At 44.1% G+C, this 12,611-nt stretch overlaps 1 protein-coding gene across 2 annotated transcripts in view; it reads left to right on the forward strand.

Annotated features, from left to right (window-relative positions):
• Positions 1–3,206: 3,206 nt before the first annotated feature.
• Positions 3,207–12,611, forward strand: part of fsd1l (fibronectin type III and SPRY domain containing 1-like) — a 115,471-nt gene continuing 106,066 nt past the window's right edge. For both annotated transcript variants that reach the window (XM_070880678.1, XM_070880689.1), the window contains exons 1-2: positions 3,207–3,286; positions 9,607–9,702. In XM_070880678.1, the coding sequence (XP_070736779.1) occupies positions 3,272–3,286; positions 9,607–9,702 (111 nt within the window). In that variant the 5' untranslated portion in view covers positions 3,207–3,271. The remainder of the gene's footprint in view (positions 3,287–9,606; positions 9,703–12,611) is intronic.

Genomic DNA, 12,611 nt, shown 5'->3' on the forward strand with positions numbered 1-12,611 from the left:
TTGGCTTGTTGTAAGGTACTCCCAACCCCATATGATAATACATCATTGGCCGTGAAAGAGCACTCACATGGGTTACACAGTGCAAACAACTTATTGGAACGTAGTGGGTTCCTGGTCTTCTCAGCGGCCGCCCCTTTACCTTTGCCCCAAGCCCAGTCATCTTCCTTGCTGGGCAACGCATGCCTCTGTTTCATTGCAGCGACATCCCGTGGTCTGGACGCTCTCTCGTCCCGTGGTCTGGATGCACTTTTGTCCCGTGGTCTGGACCCTCTCTCATCCCATGGTCTGGACGCAATTTCGTCCCGTGGTCTGGACGCACTCTCGTCCCTATCCGTGATGCCGACTGCCGTGATCTTCCTCCCCAGGGATTTTGCCTCTGGCGTTGGGAATTTCGGCCAGAGTCCCACTCTGCTTGGTCGACCTGGATCCCCTTCCATCGTCGTGAAGAGGTCATCGGCTTTGGGTGGTGGGTACCACGCCTGTACCATTGCTCGGCTGATCTTTACCTCCTCATGGTCGTGATGAGCGGCCTGTGCCTCAGGGATCTGCAAATGGATCTATACTTCGATGCCTGGCTCAGCTGAAGGTGGGGGCTTGCTCAGCCTTTGAGCAAGGGAGACGTCGTTCGCCGGAGAAGGTACACAGAGGTCTTCCTAGTTCCATCGAATCTTCCCCATCCACCTTCTACTAAGCAGCGTTGGCCCATCACCTGAAACAATCCACAATGGTAAATCATGCACCGCTCTCTCATGGGATACACTTATGTCCGCACTACCAATAATTGGTATCAGTTCCTTGGTGTAGATGCGCAGCTTTGCCTGAATCGGGATCAGCTTGGGTCGTTGTGCTCTGTCGCCCTACAGCCTCTCGAATGCCTTCTGGCTCATTATTGATTGACTTGCCCCCGTGTCCAATTCCATGGAGAATGGAGTGCGGTTGAGTTTAACTTTTAACATTATCGGAGGGCTTTTGGTGGTGAAGGTATGTATCCCATATACTTCCTCTTCATCCTAAGGTTGAGTTGCCTCTCTTGCTCTTTCTGCGTGATCCTCGCTGGATCGGTCATCCTCTCCTGTCACGTGGTGAGTCACAGGTCATTTGCACATTTGCTGGAGGTGCCCCATTGTTCCACAGCCCTTGCACACATAGTGCTTGAATTGACATTGATGGGCTCTATGACTGCCCCCACAGCGCCAACATGGTGTTAATGGATATGCATTTACGCCCCACAGTGGAATCTGAGTCACCATGGGTCTGGCCTCTGCGGTCGTGTAGGCCCTGTCATGTACAGCTCTGCTGCTGAAAGCATTATTTTATGCACAGTACTTACCGGTGAGCTTCGATTCTGTGAAGATATCTGTTTTGTGTTGTCGCTCGTGGATATGAAAGCTTGGGCTATCGTGATGGCCTTGCTCAGATCTAGGAATTTGGCAGACAGCAATTTGCAAAGAATGATCTCGTGGCCAATTCCAAGCATGAAAAAGTCCCGCAACATTTCCCCCAAAGATCCTGCAAATTCACACTGTCCCACAAGGCATCTTAGGTTGGCAACAAAGCTTGCCATGTTCTGGCCCTCAGAGCGATGGTGCGTTTAAAAATGATACCTGGCCATTAAGATGCTCTCCTTCCGCTTGAGGTGTTCCTGAACCAGCATGCACAACTCTGGTCTTGTCCGTTGGTTTGTCCGGTGCCAGCAGATTTTTGAGGAGGCCATATATCGAAGACCCACATACGGTGAGTAGAATTGCCCTGCGCTTGACCACCGTCTCAGCCTTGTCCAGTTCGTTGGCCACGAAGTACTGGTTGAGACGCTCAACGAAAGCCTCCCAATCATCACCCTCAACAAATCTCTCAAGAGTACCAACGGCAGCCATTACCACATGAAAGTTTGTGATCCGTTACTTGTCGCCAATTATTATGTTCAGAATAACTCCACAAGACTGTATTGTAAGCTCAAACTGTTGTGATCTTGGTCTCTTTATTCAGACTCCAGAGTGAGGAAGCAGCATGGTGGATTGCCTTTTATACCTGCTTGCCCAGGGTGCACAGGTGACCCTTAGGTGTGCCCCCTGGTGGCAAGTCTTACATATTGGTGAGGTTTACATACATACATAACATAAGGAAAATATAAATGTAAAATTTGAATTTAAAAAAAATCTCTGAATAATTTATTACATGCAGGAATGAGACTCAACAGTTTAAATTGTTCACTTTCTGGGCCGGAGAGATTAATTGCCAGTTCATTAACAATTATCACAACATTAAAAGGGTTCTTACCCTGTTAAATACGAACCCTAATTTTCTGTGGCAAGTTTAGTTTGAATATAATGTGCAAATTCAGCAATTCTTAAAAATAATAGGGTAGTTAGAAACATAGAAACATAGAAAATAGGTGCAGGAGCAGGCCATTCAGCCCTTCTAGCCTGCACAGCCATTCAATGAGTTCATGGCTGAACATGAAACTTCAGTACCCCCTTCCTGCTTTCTCGCCATACCCCTTGATCCCCCGAGTAGTAAGGACTTCATCTAACTCCCTTTTGAATATATTTAGTGAATTGGCCTCAACTACTTTCTGTGGTAGAGAATTCCACAGGTTCACCACTCTCTGGGTGAAGAAGTTTCTCCTCATCTCGGTCCTAAATGGCTTACCCCTTATCCTTAGACTGTGACCCCTGGTTCTGGACTTCCCCAACAGTTGAGGGCGAACTGCCATTTTCATGAGATTAACAAGTCAAGCAATTTACACCAATTTGCAATTCATGAGGAATCTCTTCCTCGCCACAAGTTGCTGGATGATTTACACTTGTATTGTTTAGACTCGATTGAATCGGCTTATGCAGTCTAGCTGTACTCCGCCAACGTTTGTAAAGAATTGGCTAGGACACGGGATAACTGGGCAGCTTTTTTTTGAAATAGTGCCATAGGATCTTTTATGTCCACCTGGGAGAGCAGACGGGGCCTTGGTTCAACATCTTACCCGAAAGACACATTCTAACAGCGAGTGCCATTAAACTCATTGTTGCTTGGTCAACAAATTCTGGGTTCAGGAGGTAAATTTTTGACGCATGCGCGGTTAAAATGAAAAGCACATGGCGCGGAGCACGCCTGTGACGGCGAGGATTGTGACGTCACTCCGCCATCATTAATATTAATGACCTGCGCCGTGGCGCCGGTTGACGCGCATGCGCGCTTGTCCGCGCTGAGGGTCGGGGCTTCTCGTTGTCGCCTGGGTCAGAGGCAGCGGCCGCCGGGAGGGCCCTTCACCGGAGCCATGGACTCACAGCGGGTGAGTGCTTGGCTTCTCGCCCCGCGCGTATGTATGTATGTATGTATGTGTATGTGTATGTGTGTGAGTGTGAGTGTGAGTGTGAGTGTGAGAGATTGGGGTGAGCCAGCTTCTGGACAGCAGGCCCCTCCCGCTTCATCGCCAGCAGCAGCGATGACTGACCCGATGGTAAGGGAGCGGAGATCGGTCACCCCCAGCCCCCAGTTCCCGGCCCTAGCCCCTCCCTCCGCTCCCGGACTTCGGCTTCACCACTTCACCGGCTCACTCCACCGCACCATAGCAACAGAATAATCGCTGACACTCGGCTCCTTGCCGCCGGCGGTTTTGTTTTATTTCTCTTTAGTTTTGTGTTATTTGATTTCTTATGTTTATTTTGGTTTAATTGAATTTGTTTTTTTGTTGTGATTTAGTTGTGTTGAGTTTCTGCGGGGGAGGGAGAGCATTTCCATCCCTTGTTTATTTGCTCTGAGTAGGATGCGTGCGGATTTTTAATAAATATCATTCAAACCTTGGGTCTCGTCGTGTTCAGGTTTTGGAAGTGAAAGGGACTGGTAGGGTGAGTTTGGGGGTTTGGGATGGGGTGAGTTACTCGCAGCTCCAACAAGTTGGTGCGGAGGAATGAAAATGCTGCATCACTGGCGTGTTAACGCCGTCCATCCTGACCGGATTTGGCGGTCATCAATCTACAGAATATTAGATTTGCAGCAAGATCAATAGTGGTACTAATGTAGGGTGTTGGCCCAATTATGATCCATTTGTTGCAGTGTGGGTTTACATTGTATCCTTCAGTAAGTATGTACTTGTATCTGTGTCGAAATGCTACAAACTCTTTCAATGTGAAACAATATTACTTTTTCTGGAAGTAGTTCGACAGACGTTTTTTGCGATTATTTGGGTAACTGAGTGCTAATACTTAAAACCAGTTTAGCCTCTTGTTTAGCGACGATTAGATGTATTTAGAAGGGTGTACCAGAGCTTTATTTGATGTCTTGATCACCAGGATTGGAAAAGAATCCTGTATCTGTTTAGGTGTTTTTTTTAAGTATTTGAAATACACTTGAGATAAAGCCTTGTCTATATGTCGTCTGAGCCAAAAATGGAGTGACTGCTGTCTGATTCAACCCACTGACCAGAGCATTTACAGGATTAGTGAACTGGCAGATTGACAAATCTCTCGTCAGTGTATGCGATACTGGTAACTGCGTAATTTGGCAGTAAAGAGCTTCCCTTTTAAGATTCAGAGGATATGATTAGACCTACCACTAGATTGTTGGTTCGGACTGAGTTTAAAATTTGCATAGCCACTGGTGATTGGATGTGGGTACTCCTGGCATTTTCCACATATGCGACTGTCCGTCCCGTCCCTTTGCGCAGCACTTGAGGTACCCCGATTTGACCTGTAAATGTGTGTCTAATGTCATTGCAGCAATTCACTAAGATCGGTGAGTGCAGGTCTGTGGTTACAATGCAATGGTAAAAGATCACTGTTGACATTATGCATGCCAGAAGGGTGAGCTTATTTTTCTGCAGATTTTGTGAATTATTTTGCACTGAATTCAGTGAAGGTGACTTACCTGCTTATTCTGTTGTCTACTCTTACGATAAGGAGGTTTACTCAAACTCCTTGTTTTTTAATGGCAACGTAAAGTCTAGTGATTCGGTGATTTTAATTTTTTTTTAAATCAATTATGGACAAATTCTGCTTTGTTTGTAACAATTGATACAGAACTGAGGTCAAAGGAGACGCATAATTGAGGAGTGATTACACTGTAACCAATTTCATTTTAACCACTGAGGCTGAGGCCAGGAGTGCACTTTCTAAGAAGGGAAGGGTGGAAATAAACAGAAGTAAAACAAAAGGCACAGCAAGCCTTGAACAGTATGTTGCCGAACCAATCAGGGAGCAGGCTATATTAGATCTGGTACTGTGTAATGAGACAGGATTAATAAATTATCTTGTAGTAAAGTATCCTCTAGGAATGAGTGACCATAACATGGTTGAATTTCAAATTTAGTTGGAGGGTGAGAAAGTTGGTTCTCAAACCAGGGCCTTGAGCTTAAATATGAAGGCAGAGTTGGTTAAATTGGACTGGGGAAATAGATTAAAGTATGGTACGGTTGATGAGCAGAAATATTCCAGAACTTGCAACATAAATATATCCCAATGAGAAGGAAAGACTAGGAGAAGGGATAACCATCTGTGGCTAACTAAGGAAACAAGGGTATACAATGTGGTCAAGGCTAGTGGGAGGCCAGAGGATTGGGAAACTTTTAAAAGCCAGCAAAGAACAACTAAAAAAATGATAGAGGGAAGATAGATTGAGAGTAAACTAGTGCAAAATATATAAAAAAAGATGGTAATAGTTTCTACAGGTACATAAAAAGGAAAAGAGTGGCTAAAGTAACTGTTGGTTCCCTAAAGGATGAGACTAGGGAATTAATAATAGAGAACAGGGAAATGGCAGAGACATTGAACAAATATTTTGTATCAGTCTTCACAGTAGAAGATACTAAAAACATCCTAATAGTGAATAATCAAGGGGCTATAGGGAGGGAGGAACTTAACACAATCACTATCACTAATGAAGTAGTACTCGGTAAAATAATGGGACTAAAGGCAGACAAGTCCCCTGGACCTGGTGGCTTACATCCTAGGGTCTTAAGAGGTGGCTGCAGAGATAGTGGATGCATTGATTGCAATCTACCAAAATTCCCTGGAATCTGAGATGGTTCCAGCGGATTTGAAAATTGCAAATCTAATGCCACTATTTTAAAAAAGGAGGCAGACAAAAAGCAGCAAACTATAGACCAGTTAGCCTAACATCTGTCGTTGGGAAAATGCTGGTGTCCATTATTAAGGAAGTAGTAGTGGGACATTTGGAAAAGCCTAATTCAATCAAGCAGAGCCAGCATGGTTTTATGAAAGGGAAATCATGTTTGACAAATTTGCTGGAGTCCTTTGAAGATGTAACGAGCAAGGTGGATAAGGGGGAAGCAGTAGATGTGGTGTATTTGGATTCTCAGAAGGCATTTGATAAGGTGCCACATAAAAGGGTACTACACAAGATAAAAGTTCACATAGTTGGGGGTAATATATTAGCATGGATAGAGGATTGGCTAATGAACAGAAAACACAGAGTCGGGATAAATGGGTAATTTTCTGGTTGACAAACCGGTGCTGCAGGGATCGGTGCTGGATCCTCAACTATTTACAATCTATATTAATGACGTGGATGAAGGGACCGAGTGTAATGTAGCCAAGTTTGCTAATACATCATCATAGGCAGTCCCTTGGAATCGAGGAAGCAAGACTTGCTTCCACTCTTAACATGAGTTCTTAGGTGGCTGTACAGTCCAATACGAGAACCACAGTCTCTGTCACAGGTGGGGCAAATAGTCGTTGAGGGAAGGGGTGGGTGGGACTGGTTTGCCGCACGCTCTTTCCGCTGTCTGCGCTTAATTTCTGCATGCTCTCAGCGACGAGTCTCTAAGAGCTCAGCACCCTCCCAGATGCACTTCCTCCACTTAGGGCAGTCTTTGGCCTGGGCTGTAGTAATACCCGCCCTCCTGTATAGTCGCTGGAGAAATACCACCAACGATGTATCCGCAAAATCCTACAAATCCCCTGACGTACCAATGTTCGCGTTCTCGTCCAAGCCAACATCCCCAGCATTGAAGTACTGACCACACTTGATCAGCCCCGCTGGGCAGGCCACATAGTTCGCATGCCAGACACTAGACTCCCAAAGCAAGCGCTCTACTCGGAATTCCTTCACAGCAAATGAGCCAAAGGTGGGCAGCGGAAACGTTACAAGTACACCCTCAAAGCCTCCCTGATAAAGTGTTACGTCCCCACTGACACCTGGGAGTCCCTGCTGATACAAAGATATGTGAGAAAGCAAATTGTGAGGAGGAGACACAAATCTGCAGAGAGATATAGACAGGCTAAGTGAGAGGGCAAAAATCTGGCAGATTGAGTATAATGTGAGGTTATCCACTTTGGCAGAAAAAGTAGCTAAGCAAATTACAATTTACATGGAGAAAAATTGCAAAGTGTTGCAGTACAGAGGGGCCTGGGGGTCCTTGTGCATGACAAACAAAAAGTTAGTATGCAGGTACAGCAAGTAATCAGGAAGGCAAATGGAATGTTCCCCTTTATTGCAAGGGGGATAGAGTATAAAAGCAGAGAAGTACAGTTATGGGGAGCGGGCAGGGAAGTGGAACTGAGTCCATGATCAGATCAGCCATGATCTTATTGAATGGCAGAGCAGGCTTGAGGTGCCAAATGGCCTAATCCTGCGCCTATTTCTTATGTTCTTTTGTAAGCCAGCAAACAGGAGTGAAGATAAAGATACAAAAGGAGATGAACAGGAAGGTGAAATTGAAGAGAGAAATAAGAAAAGAAAGACTTGGATTTATATAGCGCCTTTCACAACCACTGGACGTGTCTCAGCACTTTACAGCCAATGAAGTACTTTTAAATGTAGTTACTGTTGTAATGTAGGAATCATGGCAGCCAATTTACACGCAAGCAAGCTCCCACAAACAGCAATATGATGACCAAATAATCTTTTTTTATGTTGATTGACGGATAAATATTGACCAGGACACACCTGATAACTGACCTGCTCTTCCTCCAAAATAGTGCCTTGGGATCTTTAACGTCCACATTTGGAAAGCGGTAACGGGATCAGATCAAGTCAGCATGGATTCATGAAAGGGAAATCATGCTTGACGAATCTTCTGGAATTCTTTGAGGATGTAACTAGCAGAGTAGACAGGGAAGAACCAGTGGATGTGGTGTATTTGGACTTTCAAAAGGCTTTTGACAAGGTCCCACACACGAGATTGGTGTGCAAAATCAAAGCACATGGTATTGGGGGTAATGTACTGACATGGATAGAGAACTGGTTGGCAGACAGGAAGCAGAGAGTCGGGATTAACGGGTCCTTTTCAGAATGGCAGGCAGTGACTAGTGGAGTGCCGCAGGGCTCAGTGCTGGGACCCCAGCTCTTTACAATATATATTAATGATTTGGATGATGGAATTGAGTGTAATTGCAGATGACACTAAACTGGGTGGCGGTGTGAGCTGTGAGGAGGATGCTAAGAGGCTGCAGGGTGATTTGTGTTCAGTTTTGGTCTCCTAATCTGAGGAAGTACGTTCTTGCTATTGAGGGAGTGCAGCGGAGGTTCACCAGACTGATTCCTGGGATGGGAGGACTGACATATGAGGAGAGACTGGATCGACTGGGCCTGTATTTACTGGAGTTTAGAAGGATGAGAGGGGATGTCAAAGAAACATATAAAATTCTGACGGGACTGGTTAGATGCGGGAAGAATGTTCCCGATGTTGGGGAAGTCCAGAACCAGGGGACATGGTCTTAGGATAAGGGGTAAGCCATTTCGGACTGAGATGAGGAGGAACTTCTTCACTCAGAGTTGTTAACCTATGGAATTCCCTACCGCAGAGAGTTGTTGATGCCGGTTCATTGGATATATTCAAGACAGAGTTAGATATGGCCCCTTGCAGCTAAAGGGACCATGGGGTATGGAGAAAAAGCAGGAACGGGGTACTGAAGGATTGATCAGCCATGATCTTATTGAATGGTGGTGCAGGCTCGAAGGGCCGGAGGCCTACTCCTGCATCTATTTTCTATGTTTCTAGAGCAGATGGGGCCTCGGTTTAACATTTCATCCGAAAGACGGATCCAAAAGGAAGGAAAAGAGGACGGATTTTTTTTTAAAAGGAAGTACTTTTGGTGCATCATGTGATGGGTGCCAAATAACGCACGCGTGAGTGTGAGCTTACGGATGCAGAGACAGTTTCCACAAGATATGCTGAAGGTTTATAACCAGACATTAGACCCTTCCCAATCCAGGCCAAACGATAGAGACATGCTGGACCTTGAGTGACAGCACAGCCCAGACAGAGCATGACCCATGAGAAATGTGGGAGAGCGAGCTTCGGCGCTGAGTACTAAACCATTCCCGTTTGTCCACAAGCAGTGGTGTGGGGCATCCACTATATTATGTAATGACGGGTACATTGCATTGTATAACATTGTTATGAAACAGTGTCCTGCTCGCTGTGAGACAAACCACAGGTGATCCACTAGTAGTTGTTAAAATATACACGTTTTATTTGAAACATAATCCTGGAAAATAGTGAGGGACAAAGCCATTACATGTATCTGCCTAATGCTTACATATAAAGCCCTAGTGTGATAAATTTCTATTATGCATCAAACGCAGTTTTGTATTAGTTCATATGTGGAATATCATTTTGTGAGGCAGCTAACTTATTTCTCTTTGTTGTAGGAAGCATTGCAAAGAATTATCACAACACTGGCAAATAAAGATGATGAAATACAGAATTTCATTGAGACGTTGAACCATACTTTAAAAAATGTTCAGGTAATACTTGTATGTTGGATTATTCAACTGTAATATGTTTGTTTCCTTGAATCTCATATTTCTTAAATGTAAACTCATAATTGAACTTGAATGGCTCACTTCCCCTACATTCATATTTCTTCCATTTAATTGGCTATATGGAAATTTGGTAATTGCAATTCAACTGTATGCAAACTTATTAGAGGGTGAACTAACCAAATTGCTGAATACTTCTTGACGTGGTCTTCCCATGGTCTACTGTCAAAATATTTTTCTAACAAAATTTGCATATTTCACATATTTACTTGTAGAATTGTCATGTGTCTTTGAGTACCTTCATTAAGGTTTACTTTGAGGCCAAGACCTTTCTCAAAAGCTTCAGCTTCCAGGTTGTATTTTTGCAACAGCTGTCAGTAAACTACACCTGTGCCTTTTAATTCCCAGGAATGCTGAAGTATTAAAGGAAGATACATCCAGTGTGCATTTCCTGACTTTTTTTTTACCTTGTTACTTCTCTGTGACATTTCAGGTGTCACACTTCAAAGACAAGTGTGAAGAAACAAAGGAACTCACCAACAGCACAGCACCAGAGTCAAATATCGGCAGTCTATTAATTGATCTTTCTATGAGCTCACTGAGTGTTTAATGCCACCAGGTTTTATGTTGTTAAGTAAAGAGAGACTGACTTGCACTTTGTATAATGTTACTGACTATAAAACAGTGCAAGCTCTGACTATATAAAAAAGATCACCAGCACCTCCAAGTTCCCCTCCGAGTCACACACCAGCCTAATTTGTCGTTGCTTCATAGTCACTGGGTCAAAATCCTGAACCTCCCTCCCTAACAGCACTATGGGAGTACTTTCACCACATGGACTGCAGCGGTTCAAGGTGACTGCTTACCACCACCTTCTCAAGGGCAATTAGGGATGGGCAATAAATGCTGGCCTTGCCAGTGATGCAAACATCACATGAATGAATAAAACCAAATCCCAAAGTCTACCACTGCAGATGACTGAGACACAAGAAAAGACAGGAGGAGAAACCAGTGAGGCCATTGCAGCTCCGATACATTAATTCTACCATTATGGTGTCTAATTGTGATTTCATAGAATAGAACAGCACAGAAGATGGCCATTCGGCCCATCGAGTCTGCGCTGGCTCTTTCGAAGAGCAATCCAGTTAGTCTTGCTCTTTGCCCAAATCCCTGCAATTTTTTTCTCTACAAGTATTTATCCAATTACCTTTTGAAGGTAATTATTGAATTTCTATCCACCACCCTCTCGGGCAGTGCATTCTAAATCCTAACCACTTGTTGCGTTTAAAAAAAAAAAAAAAAAAAATTCCTCGTGTCGCTTCTGGTTCTTTTGCCAATCACCTTACATCTGTGTCCTTTTGTTATCATAGAAACATAGAAAATAGGTGCAGGAGTAGGCCATTCGGCCCTTTGAGCCTGCACCACCATTCAATAAGATCATGGCTGATCATTCACCTCAATACCCCTTTCCTGCTTTCTCTCTATACCCCTTGATCCCTTTAGCTGTAAGGCCATATCTAACTCCCTCTTGAATATATCTAACGAACTGGCATCGACAACTCTGCGGAAGAAGATTCCATAGGTTAACAACTCTGAGTGAAGAAGTTCCTCCTCATCTCGGTCCTAAATGGCTTACCCCTTATCCTTAGACTATGTCCCTGGTTCTGGAGAGAGCGAGCTTGGGGGGGGTGGTGGTGGGGGAAGAGCGAGCAGCGGAGCGGGAGCGGGCAGCGAAGCTGGGGGGGGGGGGGGGAAGCTGGAGCCCACAGCCAGAGCAGGAGCTGAAGAGGAGGGAGGTGCAGCCGGATCTTCGCCGCCCCAGTGAGCCCATTTGGCCAGGGCTAGGGGCAGCCGAGGGCCTGGATCTACCTGAGGGAGTGGAGAATACCTAGGTAAGTTTTTGGCGCAGAAATCGGGCGTGGCTCGCGCGCAGCCCGAAACTTGACCCCTATGATTCTATTAATGCAAATGGTTTTGGCTTTTTCGTCAATATAAGTGACTACCCGTTTTAAACGTCAGTGTTTTAAGTGGTGGGGACAGTATCATTTTTGTTCCATGGTGACCAAAAACTGATATTCAGTGTAGTTTTCCTAGTTCATTGTAAATCCTTAGACTTCTAGTCTTACTATGTTGACTATATATTCTAGACTTTTCATTTCATTTGGCAAGGAGAGTAATATTTCTGCTGTTACTCCTGGGCTCATTTCAGTCTTCTGTGCTAATTTTATTCAATTTGTTGTATACTCATACTGCACATGTGTAATATGGCCTTTGTCAGTGTTAAGTTTCACTTGCCATCTGTCTGCCCAATTCAATACTGATCTAAATACATGTGTTGCATTGTCTGTGTTACTTCTATTTCCGTGCTGTCAAGAAACAGTATTTTCCATATCCAAGTCCTTTTTGTGTAGATGAGAAACAATAGCGGTTTAATCATGTAAGATCTGCAGATAGGTCGTCTTATGTACTCATCAGCAGTCCCAGTTGACTGATATAATTGTGTATTGCTGTGAGTAGAGTTGAAATAACACACCACTGATGCCATTGCTTTTGATTATTTACAAATTCCTGAATGCAGAGTTTTGCATTGTAAAAATGTTCTGATTGTCAAACATTTCCAGGAATCTGGGTTCCTTTGTGATTTTTTTTTTTTGCCACAAGGTTCAGTAATCCTGTTGGTCCACATGATTTCTCAAATCATAATGTGCCAAATAAACTTTTTTTCCCCCCCAATTACTTTAATACTGAATGCTCTGAAGTTACATGATTGGCAGTAATTGAATATTTTCTTTGGTTTAATATGAAATGTGAATAGACTTGCATTAAAATGGATTGGAATGTCATTTTAAAAAGGGAGATTTCAAAATGATCTTTAACTTGCATACACCTGAAAC

The sequence above is a fragment of the Pristiophorus japonicus genome, chromosome 1 (assembly GCF_044704955.1).
Source record: "Pristiophorus japonicus isolate sPriJap1 chromosome 1, sPriJap1.hap1, whole genome shotgun sequence".
In the NCBI taxonomy this organism is placed as follows: Eukaryota; Metazoa; Chordata; class Chondrichthyes; family Pristiophoridae; genus Pristiophorus; species Pristiophorus japonicus.